General features: G+C 32.5%; 5 protein-coding genes across 6 annotated transcripts; 2 read left to right on the top strand and 3 right to left on the bottom strand.

Annotated features, from left to right (window-relative positions):
* Window positions 1-53: 53 nt before the first annotated feature.
* On the bottom strand, window positions 54-1,248 carry LOC122530596 (ribosome biogenesis protein NOP53-like). Its single transcript, XM_043657689.1, has 2 exons — window positions 1,129-1,248; window positions 54-751 (listed from the first exon to the last, which is right to left on the bottom strand). The coding sequence occupies exon 2, from the start codon at window positions 653-655 to the stop codon at window positions 227-229; it is 429 nt and encodes a 142-aa protein (XP_043513624.1). The 5' UTR covers window positions 656-751; window positions 1,129-1,248; the 3' UTR covers window positions 54-226.
* Window positions 1,249-1,379: 131 nt separating this feature from the next.
* LOC122530595 (ras-related protein Rab-8A-like) lies at window positions 1,380-8,026 on the top strand. 2 transcript variants are annotated; one of them, XM_043657687.1, is made up of 5 exons: window positions 1,380-1,579; window positions 3,394-3,454; window positions 3,676-4,021; window positions 4,371-4,373; window positions 5,222-8,026. In XM_043657687.1, the coding sequence occupies exons 1-5, from the start codon at window positions 1,456-1,458 to the stop codon at window positions 5,318-5,320; spliced, it is 633 nt and encodes a 210-aa protein (XP_043513622.1). In that variant the 5' UTR covers window positions 1,380-1,455; the 3' UTR covers window positions 5,321-8,026. The 2 variants fall into 2 exon arrangements, with proteins under 2 accessions (XP_043513622.1, XP_043513623.1); XM_043657688.1 differs by lacking the exon at window positions 4,371-4,373.
* Window positions 7,777-9,351, bottom strand: LOC122530594. The gene is made up of 4 exons (XM_043657685.1): window positions 9,168-9,351; window positions 8,627-9,018; window positions 8,249-8,483; window positions 7,777-8,176 (listed from the first exon to the last, which is right to left on the bottom strand). The coding sequence occupies exons 1-4, from the start codon at window positions 9,252-9,254 to the stop codon at window positions 8,036-8,038; spliced, it is 855 nt and encodes a 284-aa protein (XP_043513620.1). The 5' UTR covers window positions 9,255-9,351; the 3' UTR covers window positions 7,777-8,035.
* Window positions 9,352-10,258: 907 nt separating this feature from the next.
* LOC122530551 (protein CLP1 homolog) lies at window positions 10,259-12,148 on the bottom strand. Its single transcript, XM_043657608.1, has 4 exons — window positions 11,865-12,148; window positions 11,694-11,797; window positions 10,504-11,561; window positions 10,259-10,400 (listed from the first exon to the last, which is right to left on the bottom strand). The coding sequence occupies exons 2-4, from the start codon at window positions 11,790-11,792 to the stop codon at window positions 10,289-10,291; spliced, it is 1,269 nt and encodes a 422-aa protein (XP_043513543.1). The 5' UTR covers window positions 11,793-11,797; window positions 11,865-12,148; the 3' UTR covers window positions 10,259-10,288.
* Window positions 12,149-12,213: 65 nt separating this feature from the next.
* On the top strand, window positions 12,214-13,456 carry LOC122530552 (dolichyl-diphosphooligosaccharide--protein glycosyltransferase subunit DAD1). The gene is made up of 2 exons (XM_043657609.1): window positions 12,214-12,515; window positions 13,270-13,456. Exons 1-2 carry the CDS (start codon window positions 12,311-12,313, stop codon window positions 13,398-13,400), a joined length of 336 nt encoding a protein of 111 aa, XP_043513544.1. The 5' UTR covers window positions 12,214-12,310; the 3' UTR covers window positions 13,401-13,456.
* Window position 13,457: the final 1 nt, after the last annotated feature.

The raw sequence follows: 13,457 nt of genomic DNA, 5'->3' as shown, positions 1-13,457 counted from the left end.
TGAAAATAATCCACAAGTTTTGTCTAACGTGGAAAATTGACATATATTTAGGCTTGAGTTAAATAATTCTCAATATCTATAGGTTACAAAATGTGTTTTATTCCATTTATCGTTGTCATTGCTTTTAACAACATATTATTACAAGTTCAGTAAAAAATAAATTATAATTTCAGTTCTATCACAAGTTGAAATACAGAAATGTAAAATTATCGTACAAGGTATATAATTATTTTGTTTTTACGTTGTTGTTATTATTTTGCAATTCCTGGGATGTTTGGATAGCTCTCTTTTTTAAAATCTGTGCATTTCTCCTCTGTTCTTTGGTTCGCAATCGGGAATCTCTTCTTTCTTCTCTGGTCCTTACGCGATTTCTTTTCGATATTGGATCTGGGACAGCCGTGTGAGGTTTCAAAATGCTAAAGCACTTTGGTTCCTTTGATTTCAATAATTCCCTACGTTGTTTCTTTGAAAGCACTGGTCTTGTCGCAGAAATAACGAACAATTCTGAATTCTCGCGAGCAGCAAACGAACCTAACCTCTCCTCTAGCCGGGTATTTTCCAAGAATTTGTCAACGTCACCCATATCCACATATTTACGCCATGCTTTCTTGTTCTTTTTAGAAACTTTACGCTTCTTGCCACCAGTCGCAGTCATTTTCGCTTAATTAAGAAAATTACGTTCTACGTAATGCTTAGCCCGATCTTCAAATTTCTAGGTTTAGGTTATGTCTCGTGTTTGGTGAACTTGTATCTAAAACAAAGACACAACACCTCGTGTATTCTATGCCATAAAAGCTATTATGAGAAGAACTACGATTTTAGAAGTAACATACAGTTGATTTTACTGTATAAATTGATTTTATTTTTTCTTTGCAAGATATTTTTCCTATCTATATATTCATAATTTTTCATCATTATCAGGCCTTATAGTCCAATCGTTACCAAATTGGTTTGACGGCGTGAAGATTTCTTTCTCTTCATGCATGTATGCCTTACTGTGTTCGACGAGTCGCGTGAAGATTCGGCTTGTTGCCGACACACGTGTTGCGTATGCGTATACACACGCGCGCATCACCTGTGGTGCGGTCAGAAGGCTGGCCACAACACCAGAGAAAAACTCGTACTTACCGATGGCTGTCATCGCTTTTTCTGACAGATGTTTTTACGTGATCTATCGCGCGAGTTTCGCCGCATCCGAGCCTATTCCAGCGACAGTCTCACCTTTAGATCATCTCTGAGCACAGGCATCGCCGTGATAGTCGGTCACCGATTTTGACGGAGTGCGCTCGCTTTTCGGTTTAAAGGGTGCGTCATTGGAATTCCAAGGATCACGATCACGGGAGGGAAAAGATCGTGTGTCAAAAGGGGACTGAGAGAATAAAACTGTAGGGATAGAAAGAAGTCGAGCGAAAGGGGGATCGGAGTGTAAAATAGAGTGTGCGACTGTGAAATAGAATGGCGAAGACGTATGATTATTTGTTCAAGTTGTTGCTGATTGGTGACTCAGGGGTCGGTAAGACGTGCGTCCTCTTCAGGTTCTCCGAGGATGCTTTCAATACGACCTTCATCTCGACCATTGGTAAGTACACCCTTTTCCTCGCCTCTTTTCATCTATTAAACTGTTCTTCTCGTTTGCTTTTATTTGTTCAATCTTATTTACAGATTTCGACGCAGCTTCAGATTAGTAGTACATATTTTTTAAATGAATATCAGTGTGCGAATTACTCATCAAGTCTCCGTGTATGATTGAATGACTTGAATTGTCAGGAGATTGTTTTTTCTCAATAACGTTTCCTATTTTAAAAAGTGTAAATATAGCCATATATTTGGTTTCTTTTTTTTTTAAGATATAGCCTTTTAGAGAACCAATTTAGATGCTTGTTGCTTATGCAACGATCATTTGAATATCATACACTATCTTTGTAGAAAAAACCTTTGAGCATAGCAGTGTATTTATTTTTGTTCTGTAATTTGTATACCTTTTGTTTTGTATACCAAGTTCCTGATTTAGATTTTTTTTTGTTTATTGAAATTTATAGAAGGATCTTTATTTGTTTATTTGTTTATCTTATATATCTTATATATATTAGGTTATTTATTTTACATATACATATGTATGTATAATATTTGTATTTCTATATACAGATTTAGCTATTTATATGTTTTACGAAATATTCGTGCAACTTGATAAATCATTCTTATCTATTTATGTGTACTTCATTTAGTATGATGAATTTTTTATTTATGCCTAAAAGAAGTTGATATTACGTACAGGTGTTAAAATTAGGCATAATTAATAACACTTGAGACTAAGTTTTCTTATTTATTTATGTGTATTATATTAAAAGAGATTCAAATAATGAATTCATAGAAACACGTTTTTTATAAATATGATAAAATGTGTAAGAAATTCAATGTCAATGAATTTCTGTGTTAATTGAATTTGTAATTCGATTTTGTATTCAAGTAAATTAAAAAAAATTGATACATGAAAGAAGATCCATTAGAAGTATCACATTACTAGTAGTCATATGTTTTATATCGTATTATGTTTTTTTTTACATTTATATATGTGGTTTGAACAAAATGTAACTTTGTATGAAAAAAGTTTGATTTTTTACCAATGTTAATTATCAATCTTCTTATCACAAAATTATATAAAGTACATGAAATCAGATTAGCCAATTATTTTTCTTATTAAACAAAAGGTGGAATATTTTATGGAACTTAATGCACCTATATTTTTAAGATAATTCTATATTCTATATTCTACATTTTGTATTTTGTAAGCTATAGGCTATATTTTGTATTTTATAGTTTGAATATGTTGCAAACTTTTGATAATATCCTAATGCAAAGAACTTAGGCAATTATATATAATGTTTGTGATGCATCAATAGAAAAATATATGTAAAGTTTATCTGAAATAATCTGAAATTTTTAAAATGCTTAACAATTATCCTATATAATAGTTTTGTGTAGTCATGCAGAATAATAAATTTATGTTGATTCAAATGCATATTCATGCATGATTAATTATTCATAGCATAACATGGATTCTTTTATTTGTAAATGTAATTCATAATACTTTATAATTGTTATAACTTTGATTTAAATCAATTTTTAAGTAAATTAAGAAAAGAATATAGAATAGATATTACAGAATTATACTTGAAAACATTTATTAAAATATTTGAAATAAATTTGAAATTCAGTCTAGTATTCTCAGAGATTCATAATATTATTAGAATATTTATTATATGCAAGATGTTAGAAGCATTTTCAAAAAAAAAAAAAAAAAATATATATATATATATATATTACTTATTTTCTTTAGTTCAGTAAATTCTTTTAACTATTGATTTATGTTACTTATTTATTTCATGCTTCCAGGAATTGATTTTAAAATAAGGACCATAGAATTAGATGGCAAGAAAATAAAATTACAAATATGGTAAGTACTAAGTAACCACTTTAGTCTTTTAAAACATGAGTCCATAATGTAACTATTAAAAAGAATGTAGTGTCAATACCTGATTTTAATAGAAATGTAACAAATTTAGAATTTTTTAATAGATATCAAATATTTTTGTGAAACATCTCTATTTCTTAAGAAAATTAGATTGCTTAAATGAATTATTCAGGGTAATAACATTGTTTTATATCTTTTTAAAGGGATACAGCAGGTCAAGAAAGATTTCGTACAATAACCACAGCATATTATCGTGGTGCAATGGGTATAATGTTAGTTTATGATGTAACCAATGAGAAAAGTTTTGAGAACATAAAGAACTGGATTAGAAACATTGAAGAAAATGCTTCGGCGGATGTGGAGAAGATGTTATTGGGCAATAAATGTGAGCTCACAGAGAAGCGACAAGTTTCAAAGGAACGAGGAGAACAACTTGCTGTTGAATATGGAATTAAATTTATGGAAACCTCTGCTAAATCTAGTATCAATGTTGAGGAGGCATTTTACACTCTTGCACGAGACATTAAGGCGAAAATGGAAAAGAAACTGGTAAATATGTTTTTTCAATATGATTCTGCTTTTTTCTTTTGTTTTTCTCTGTAGTTAGGACAATAAAATGAAAAACGATTTGATTAATAATTTGTTATTATCACCAAAAATAGTTAGTTAATAGTAAAAAAAAACAAATTTTTAACAAAATATAGACTGGTAATTTTTTTCAGTGGTAATTCTGAAATTCGTTTTAATCATTCTCCACAGATAAAGATTAATATTTGTTTAGATATAATTTAGTTGCTTTTACAGATACGTTCTAGCAAATAGTTTTATATTGATTAACCATCATTTCTTTGTTTCCTGTGTCTGTTTCTCTGTGTTTGGTGCGGGTCTGTCTCGGCAGAAGGTAACTCTTTCTCTCTCTACATATTACAATGTTTTGTATACCTACTTGTAATTTATGCTTTTCATATTAACGCATGCATATATTGTTTAAATATTAAAAAATAATTTTTCGCTTATTATTAATTATAAATTCATTGCAAATTATTTTCTCTCCAGTTGTTCCAAAATATCACTTACTGTGGAAAATTTTTCTGATTTAGTTACTAATATTATTATGTATGCATGTTTTTGTCTATGTTGAAATCTGCTCATTTTATCAAACCATGCTTTTACTATGTAATAAGATGCATATTAAAAGTTTATGTGCACATAATATTTTACAGACTTCATTTCTTATTGTTGCTTTTACGTTACTAATATTTTTAATTTTCTTTTAAAAATCTTGTTCCTAAATATATTTTTTTTATTGCATTTACTTTTTGCATGTGGTTTGAAAAGAATTTATTGTATCACAGATATTGCATAAAATGTTTAATATTATATAATTTAAAAAAACAATACTAATTGGAATGTTTTTTAAATTATTAATAACCTTTTTCTGGGGACATTTCATTTGAGTTCCATGAGAAAATAGAAATAATTGTAATATTAACAAGCTAAATAATAAAAATAACATAAATAATACCAATCTAATTGAATTGTTTGAAATGACTTGTTACTTAGACTGTGGATTTATATTCATTTATAGCAAATTTGAAGATGCAAAAATACATACAATGTTTAAAATATTTAGTAACCAAAATTCATAGAAATATGAATTCACATATCTGCAGTACATTTATATTTAAAAATAGGGTACAGGGAGAAATATAAAATTGGTATTTGACAGTGATATTGTTTTGAACACAGGAGGCATCAAACCCACCAAAGGGAGGAGGACATCAGCTGAAACCATCCGAGCCACAGAGGAAGCCACCAAGTTGGCTTGCACGGTGCACTATACTCTGACCCTTCAGCCGGCATTACCTCGACCGTCACCCACTACTCTTTACCCTCGGTCTCCTTCGCTCGCTGCACGTCGCGAGTACTTCTGTGATTTTACTCCTTGACGGCCACCTTCGTTTCCCTCCGTCGCTGTCGGTCTCTCTTTTTTACTGATCACATAGGAGCTCTTTTTATCCTGGAGGAGAAACTGTCTTTCCCCTCGCTCTTTCCGTAAAGAAATTAAAACGACAAAAAAAGTAAAAAAAGAAAAAAAAGGAAGAGGAAGAAGAAGAAAAAAAGAAAAAGAAAAAGAAGAGGACGAAGAAGAAGAAATGAAAAAAGACACCTTCAAGAATTTCTCGAAGGGAACGAATCGCGAATTGTGATAATTTTTGATAATTTTTTAATGACGCTCGAATACCACCATAAATCACATCGTTTCTACTTGTCACGTTTTTCGTAACGAAGTACCGGGAGTGCAATTGATCGAGCAGTCTTTAAAACGCTTGTGTCGCGTAAAATCGATATCAGTATGTCTGAGGAAGGTTAATTTTTAACCTTTAGATCAGTCAATGAGCAATTTAGAAACTAAATCGATCTTTTAGGATCGCGCGTCTCAAGTGACGCGCGATTCTGCTTTTCGTTTCGTCATGCGATTCATACACATATTGTTGCAGGCTTTGCTATAACTGAGAATAGTAACGATAAGCTGGAAGTTGGTCACCCGTAGAAGCAATAAGCAGCCGTTGATTTGTTTTAAGTGTTAAATTACAGTGGCTCGTGGAACTGTTTAAATACTTACCATGGGGAATTTTTATGCGTATATTGCATGTTGTATGAAACTTATTTTTAATGGAGGATGAGCTTCAATGTCAGTACAATAGGAGACGACTATCATGATTATATTGATAACATGTTTCAAACGAGAATTAGTATGCAGTACACGGTTGTCTTTACCATGAAATATCGAAAATGGTTTAGATTAGGTTTGAAATAATATCAAGGCCTATTATGTAATAGATACATTTGTGATCTCTGTGAAACATAAGTAGTTGTATTGAATATCTTTGATGCACTAAATATACTCATGATAGTTAGATCTTGCTACTACAGCGTTGTAATTTTAAAAAGTTTTGCACAACACAATATATTCATAATGTATTCATGTCCACATGCGTTTTGAATAGTTTCGCAAGCTGCTGTATGGAAATTTCTGTTCTCGTTTACACGATTGTCCGATATTCCACGAGTTCAGGAATTTTGCTTCTCTTTTATTAAAATTCGGCTATATATTAAGTCACACAGACATGGAAATTATGAAATGTTTTTGTATTTTTGCGTTCGCATACAAAGTTTCTCCTCCAAGTTTCAATTAATCAAGGAGTACGATCGATTTTTTAACACGTTTATTTTTTCCCTTTTTTTTTTTGCATTCGCTTTATTTAAACGAATGAAAAAAGAAAAATAAAGAAAGAGAAAACGAAAGAAAGGGATTTCTCTCTCGAGAAATTTACGAGCAAGAAATTTCTTCCTTTTTCCCCGATACATTTTGAAGCTATTTGTTTATAAGACATTGTAAAAGGAAGACAAAAGAAAAGAAAATAGAAAAACGAAGGGGGATGCGAATAGGTGAACAATGGGCGGTCATTTTTTATATATAAATATATAAATAAATATATGAAAAAAAATATATATATAGATATGTGTATACCTGTATCTATATATATATATATATATATCTATATACACATCAAGTCAAGTTAGCTTTTTCACCAGATCGAAGAGGGACTCTTCATTTAATTAATTCATCGATTAATTAGCGCAAATTCAGAATTCTAAGAATATGAGAAGAAGAAGAGGAGGTTCTTTCGATATTTTTCTTTTTATTTTCTATCTTTCTCTCTGTTGTTGAAAAAAAATGACAAAAAAAAGTAACAAGAAAAAAGATTTGAACACAGACTTCGTCTTCGTTTAAAACGCTTGTTGTAATAGTTTTTCTTTTTCCAACAGAAACAGGGGGTTCTCTTTTTTGTTGTTTTCCCCTCGGGGAAACGGAGGAAAAGGGACCCCAATCTGTTTCCACTTATATACTTAAAATATACGATTATTATAATACATTTTATATTAATCCTATTCGTCTATTTTTATTGTAATAACCTGCCTTTCCTTTGACACGGAGACGCGATCAATTTTTTAATTGTCATTGTCAAATGTTATTATCGATTAGTTGCGTACAATAATTATAACGTTACACGATTCCGTTTATAATGTTATTGATATTATTTATACGACTACGACGATTCAACGTCAACTTTTTTTTTAATCTTAGTAGATATAGACGTAATGCTATTTAAAAAAAAAAAGAAAGAAAGAAAGAAAGAAACTATGCATCACATACGAATAATTTTTCGTTTTTGTTCTTTTCTTTTCTTTTTTTTTTCTTTCTTTTCACCGAATCGAGAACTCAGAAAAAAACACCCAATTTCAATTTCTTAACAAAATGGAACAAATTAAAAATGGCAACGAATTAACGGCTAATCTTACAATCTTAAACTGCTTGGAGCGCAAGGATGATGTACATACAAAATTGTCAGTAATTTTTTAACATGTTTTATAACGATATAAGCATTGTAATTTTATTTCGAAATATTTTATCAAGTCGAAATAAACCTCTTACTTATCAGAATGTATCGAGAAACCGAAATGAAATAAATGTTGGTAATCATCGAACTGATTCGTTTATTCGTTGAGAGTTGTTCTCATCGTTGTTTGTACTTGTGTGAAATTTGCAGAGAACTCGTTGAAGATCCTATCTAGTTTTTCTTCGAACAACGCGGAATCTTGCATCTTCGTTTTTAAATTTGTCAACATTTCCTTTAACTAAGAAAGTGAGAAACACAAACGCAATGAATAGTATAAGATAAAAAACGAAAAGTAATATAATTTATATACCTTGGAACATAGATTTTCGATTTCTGGATGTAACGCGTCATTGCTGGACAATCTGGTGGATTCGTTAATAGAAGAAGCAATTAATTTACGTTGTAAATCTCTCTCACGTGCTTTGTTTCTTTGATTAATCGCGTGAGAGCAGAGACCAAATGTTTGCAACCGTTTGTTTAGGAGAATTATAGCTTTACCACTGTTTAGTAAGTACTCCTGCTCCTTTCCAAGCCGGACGATACTCCTAAAATAAATTAAAAATAATTTATAATTTATAATTGTAATACTATAAATGATTATCTAATTTTGTGAAATAAATGCAACGAGGATTTTCCAATAAGTTTCCAAAGAATAATAGCGCGTAGATAAGATAGCACGTTTCCTTACTTATCGATATTAACGGTTATTTTCTCATAATCGTTCTTCAGTTCTGTCAATGCTTGTTCCAACTTCTCTCTCTTTCGAATTTCCCGCCGCAGCGTGCCCTCCAAACTATCGACTTTGAATTTGAATTTCGCGGCCTCCGTTTGGCAACACATAGCTTCCTTCTTAAATATATCACGCTCCTGAAGCAAACTCTCGTAATTTACTGACAAATTCGTGTGATCGATCTTGTCACGCATTCTCTCCTCCTCCAAACGATTGATCGTCAACGACGCTGTTTTTAAACGAGTTTTCAGCTCGTTCGATATCCTTCGCTCGTTTTGCAACAGATGGTCCTTCGAACAAAGCTCCTCGCGTATCGATAAACGTTCCTTTTCCAAATTGTTCAACTCTGCCTGAGCAGAAAACATATACACTATATATACATATATATTTTTATTCGAATTGTATCATTTTAATTTTTGGAATTCGTTTATTTATTTATTTATTTATTTCTTTTCATTTTGACTCAAAGAAACTCTATACTTAAGAGAAACGTGCTTACTGCATTTCGTTGGTGTTCATAAATTATTTCACGAAGTCTCCTCTCGAACTGAGAAATATCTGGTACATCGGACCGAATGCTTCTCATTTTCTCTCCACCGTCTCTTTATTTCTTTCGTTCTCAAGAAGACAACTCGTGAGAATCTCAGACGCAAGAAGCTGACGCCCCTTCGAGTGAAAAAGATTTTACACAATGCAATTTTCGAGAGAAATTAAATGTTTCATTCGAGCAGGTGCCTTGAGTTACTGAGAAGATTTATAAATCTTCTATATGGGATTTTTACTGGACAAATGAGGTATAGGGGAAAAGCTGAGTTTCTAAAGAAAACGATACAATTGCAAGAAACCACGAATTAATTCTTATAATTAATTTATTTTGCAAATAAAAAAATTGGTCGAGTTATGGACATTGAAATACTAGCGCCGCGTAGCGGTGAAACCGTGGAACTAATCGCTATCTCTGTCCTTGTCGCACACTGTTGTTCTCCTTGTCTATTACGTATGTATATGTCTGTCCTTGTCACATACTGCTGCCCTCCTTGTCTATAAACGAGGTGCTGCCATCTATCGGATTTTTCCAATTTGTCCTTTTAGTTCCAACAGAAAATGAACTGGCTTAGATGGCAGCACCATCCGTAGACAAGGAGCGTAACATTGTGCAACAAGGACAGAGATAGCGATTAGTTCCATCATTTCACCGCTACGCGGCGCTAGCATTTCAGGGTCCATGAACCGAGCAAATTTTCAATTGCAAAAAGAATTAATTAACAGCATTGACTGGCTACTTTTTCAATTGTATCATTAGAATTAGATTCTCTAAATACATATATATAAAAATTTAGAAATCGTACCCAATACATCGAAGCACTCGTTCGAAATTTTAAAAACATTTTCGTTTTGTTATCTTATAATTTTGTTTATTGATATTATAAAAATAGTCGTATATTGCGAAAATGTATATAATATCATAATTATATAGCTAATTTGATTTTTATTAGAATTAATGTATCATTTGAAAAAGAATTATTACCGAATCCAGAATAGGGGAAGATAATAAAAGAACATTTTAATAAAAAATTGACTTTATTAAGATAAATAAACTTAATGTACTGCACAAAACCGTCAATGACTGTCCATAAATTGTATATCTGATAAGAGTAAGACTGTGTTTGGCAATGGTCGTGGTTGCGGGCTCAAGACTGTAAACGTTTGTCTATCAACGTCGACGTTGGTCCTACAAACAAAACGTTCTAGCATTAATATCTTTAAAAATAAACGAATAATTTCGTAACTGTACGTTGATACACTTGTAATAGTAATTTTGTAATAATTCTTACACGCAGACAAATCCAGCTACATTGGTTTGCACTACGTCATCCTCCGGTGAATCAGCAAACGAGACAGATAACAAGTGATGAAGGAGGTTTGGCCCTGGTGTAACAGCTACCAGTTTCGTCAGATTATCTTCCGCCTTCATTCCAAGCGGCATGCACGACGCAGGGAGGACTGGAGCTCCGATTTTGTACAATCTGGCCTCGCTCCATTTCACCTCAAAACTGTGCGGATAGAGCGGTGTTCTGGAACCGTAGAAGTATTCCCTGACACCCTGATCTCTGGCCTCTGTTCTTTGAGCCTGACTCCTCTCAACAACTCCACCACTCTTCGGCAGGAACACAACTTTAACAAAGTCTGGCATGTCTCTGACAAGCTCGTTGTACAGCCTCTCTTGATCCAGTACCAGAATCGCATCCACCTCGAATGCCTGGGCAGCGTGTGTCAATAACTTATATCCATCCCCTTTCACCCAGCCACAGGTGTTTATCACGATCCCCGACACCCTGGCCTTTTTGTTCGCTTGAAGTCTGTCAGAACAGACCTCTGCAAGGCGAGTTACAAGAAGATTGTAAAGAGCAACATTGGCTTGTGGCGTTTTGTGTCCAAAGTGAAACACTAAGGGTGCTTGCTGACTGAATCCATCAACTACGTTGGAAGGACGTTCAACCAGCAGTGCTCCAACAGTGCCAGGTATTGCTATGTGGCCTTGGCCTACATCCAAGTCCACAAAGATTGGCCTGCGTCCCATCCTAACCGCGTAATTCAATAAAAGCCTGCAAAGAGTTGACTTCCCAACGTCGCATGGGCCAACAACCATTGTTATTGGGCCCCTGGTGTCCTCCTTTTCTGCAGCTTCCCTGAGTCTTTCCATTGCTGCATGGCAATTTAAATAGAGGCCCATTGGAGTCTCTTTAGCTACGTAGCTAACATCAGTCTTTCCCACTAACTCAACCGTACAGCCTTGCCAAGTGAACACAGCTACTTTAGCACCGGCGATAAATTCATACTTCTTGCCTTTCACAAGTTCTGTGCCAAAAACCTCTGCTAGTCCGCTTTTCAACTAAAAACCAAAAGGATTGGCATAATTTGCTAATTGGTATGGTTTGTTAAAGTGAAGATGGAACTAAATAAAAGGCATACGAAATTGATAGAAGTAATAATGAAACGCAACATAGAATGATGTGATAAATACCTCTAGCGTAACCTTCTCATTTTTAGATTCAACTTCAAATCTCAACTCGCAGTCTGGGTCTAACTTGAACTCTTGCGTCTGAGCTTTCTCGTCTGTCATTTTACCTGTAGAAATTAAAATCCAGTTGTCACGTATCTTTCAAAAATGTATGCTCAATCGTTTCGACATTACCGTTAAACACTGTATCTTAACCTCTACATCATTTGTTTGGTGTTTTGCGACATTCACAGACTATTGATAGTCGAATACAAGTCGAACCAACACGCCGGAGATCGATAATGTTGGAAATTTCTCAACAGTGTATTTATACGATAACTATCGATTGTTCTCGATACTTTGAATTTTTAAAACTTTTCGTTCAACAAAATTCGAAATAGAATCACTAGCTAGCTAGAAATGGTAATACGATTTACAGTTACAGAAACAAAAGAATATCGAAATTATTGATACTTGCGTAGACAATATTGACGATTTCCAATCGCAAAACTTGATATCGATAATAATCGATGTTGATATCCAAAGTTCCAGAAAAAACCGTTGCCACGCGTGCTGACGTCGGAGTTCAATCTAACCTACAAAATCTAACCTACGGACGTCAAAAACAGTTTATAGACAAAATGACGGCGTTAACAATTGTGGCGAAATTTTGGCAGGAGTATGCGAAAAATACGCCGAAGAAGCTCAAAATAATAGATGCTTATCTGCTTTATGTATTTTTAACGGGTGTCATAGAATTCGTGTATTGTTGTCTAGTCGGAACATTCCCCTTTAATAGTTTTCTCAGTGGATTTATTTCCAGTGTTTCCTGCTTCGTACTTGGAGGTATTACCACCAATTATTGTTACATGTATTCAGATTTAAATTTTATTTAAATTTAATGGTAAAGTTTCAATATGAAATAATAATGTTACATAGTTGTCACGTTATATATCATTAGTATCAATTATTATTTCTTTTGTTTTGAATTTTAATTACTAACTGTATTTTGTTAATTTTATAAGCATCTTTTTACAGTTACAAATTATTGCAGCAATATAATTATATAGTTTCCACATAACCTGTTTATTATAACATTTGTTACATTTTAGCATTAATGCTTACTGCGTAAAATTGCAATTTTATTTGAAAAGTATTTTTAGGTCAATTTTTCATTTTTGTCTTCAATCACAATGAACACTCATTTTCATATTGCATATCTATTTTATCCTTTATTTCATATAAACCATTTATTAATTTATAACTTGTGAAGATTTATATTTTATTAATAGCTCTTTCAACAGAATTCAATAATTAATAAAAATTATTTGATAGATCAATATTCTTAATTGTAATTTATCACATAAAGAACCATAGAGACTTGAATTTTTCGTTTTATTTATTTCTCTTTATATATAAATACTTATATTAAAAAGGTATGCAACAGAAATAAAACAGAAGTTAAATAAATATAGAGTTACATAGGTATTTTTAATTAATTTGTAACAAAGATATTAAGTTTAATTTATTAAATCATACAATCATTTGTATTAATGATTAGTGGATATGTCCTAATTATTCCTTTCTCTGTGTGTTTCAGTTTGCTTACGACTACAAGTGAATCCCCAAAATAAAAATCAATTTCATGGAATAAGCCCAGAAAGAGGATTCGCAGATTTCATTTTTGCACATGTAATTCTACACATTGTTGTTATGAATTTCATTGGTTGAAAAGGCAAAATGAGATTTCACTTGTGAAATTTTGTAATAAACTACCAAAAACATTAT

Source organism: Frieseomelitta varia, unplaced genomic scaffold (assembly GCF_011392965.1).
Source record: "Frieseomelitta varia isolate USP_RPSP 00005682 unplaced genomic scaffold, Fvar_1.2 scaffold_347, whole genome shotgun sequence".
NCBI lineage: Eukaryota > Metazoa > Arthropoda > Insecta > Hymenoptera > Apidae > Frieseomelitta > Frieseomelitta varia.
This window is presented reverse-complemented; position numbering and strand designations above follow the sequence as displayed.

What these genes read in the sequence shown, in the direction of transcription:
- LOC122530596 (XM_043657689.1), bottom strand. Translation starts at nt 655, where the DNA reads ATGACTGCGACTGGTGGCAAGAAGCGTAAAGTTTCTAAAAAGAACAAG.
- LOC122530594 (XM_043657685.1), bottom strand. Translation starts at nt 9,254, where the DNA reads ATGAGAAGCATTCGGTCCGATGTACCAGATATTTCTCAGTTCGAGAGG. An exon ending in ATGAACACCAACGAAATGCA is followed by an intron (nt 9,019 to 9,167) that starts GTAAGCACGTTT and finishes TTTTCTGCTCAG; the next exon opens with GCAGAGTTGAACAATTTGGA. An exon ending in TCGAAAATCTATGTTCCAAG is followed by an intron (nt 8,177 to 8,248) that starts GTATATAAATTA and finishes TCACTTTCTTAG; the next exon opens with TTAAAGGAAATGTTGACAAA.
- LOC122530551 (XM_043657608.1), bottom strand. Translation starts at nt 11,792, where the DNA reads ATGACAGACGAGAAAGCTCAGACGCAAGAGTTCAAGTTAGACCCAGAC. An exon ending in ATGAGAAGGTTACGCTAGAG is followed by an intron (nt 11,562 to 11,693) that starts GTATTTATCACA and finishes TTTGGTTTTTAG; the next exon opens with TTGAAAAGCGGACTAGCAGA. An exon ending in GTAGCTGGATTTGTCTGCGT is followed by an intron (nt 10,401 to 10,503) that starts GTAAGAATTATT and finishes TTTTGTTTGTAG; the next exon opens with GACCAACGTCGACGTTGATA.
- LOC122530595 (XM_043657687.1), top strand. Translation starts at nt 1,456, where the DNA reads ATGGCGAAGACGTATGATTATTTGTTCAAGTTGTTGCTGATTGGTGAC. An exon ending in GACCTTCATCTCGACCATTG is followed by an intron (nt 1,580 to 3,393) that starts GTAAGTACACCC and finishes TCATGCTTCCAG; the next exon opens with GAATTGATTTTAAAATAAGG. An exon ending in AAAATAAAATTACAAATATG is followed by an intron (nt 3,455 to 3,675) that starts GTAAGTACTAAG and finishes ATCTTTTTAAAG; the next exon opens with GGATACAGCAGGTCAAGAAA.
- LOC122530552 (XM_043657609.1), top strand. Translation starts at nt 12,311, where the DNA reads ATGACGGCGTTAACAATTGTGGCGAAATTTTGGCAGGAGTATGCGAAA. An exon ending in TTCCTGCTTCGTACTTGGAG is followed by an intron (nt 12,516 to 13,269) that starts GTATTACCACCA and finishes TGTGTGTTTCAG; the next exon opens with TTTGCTTACGACTACAAGTG.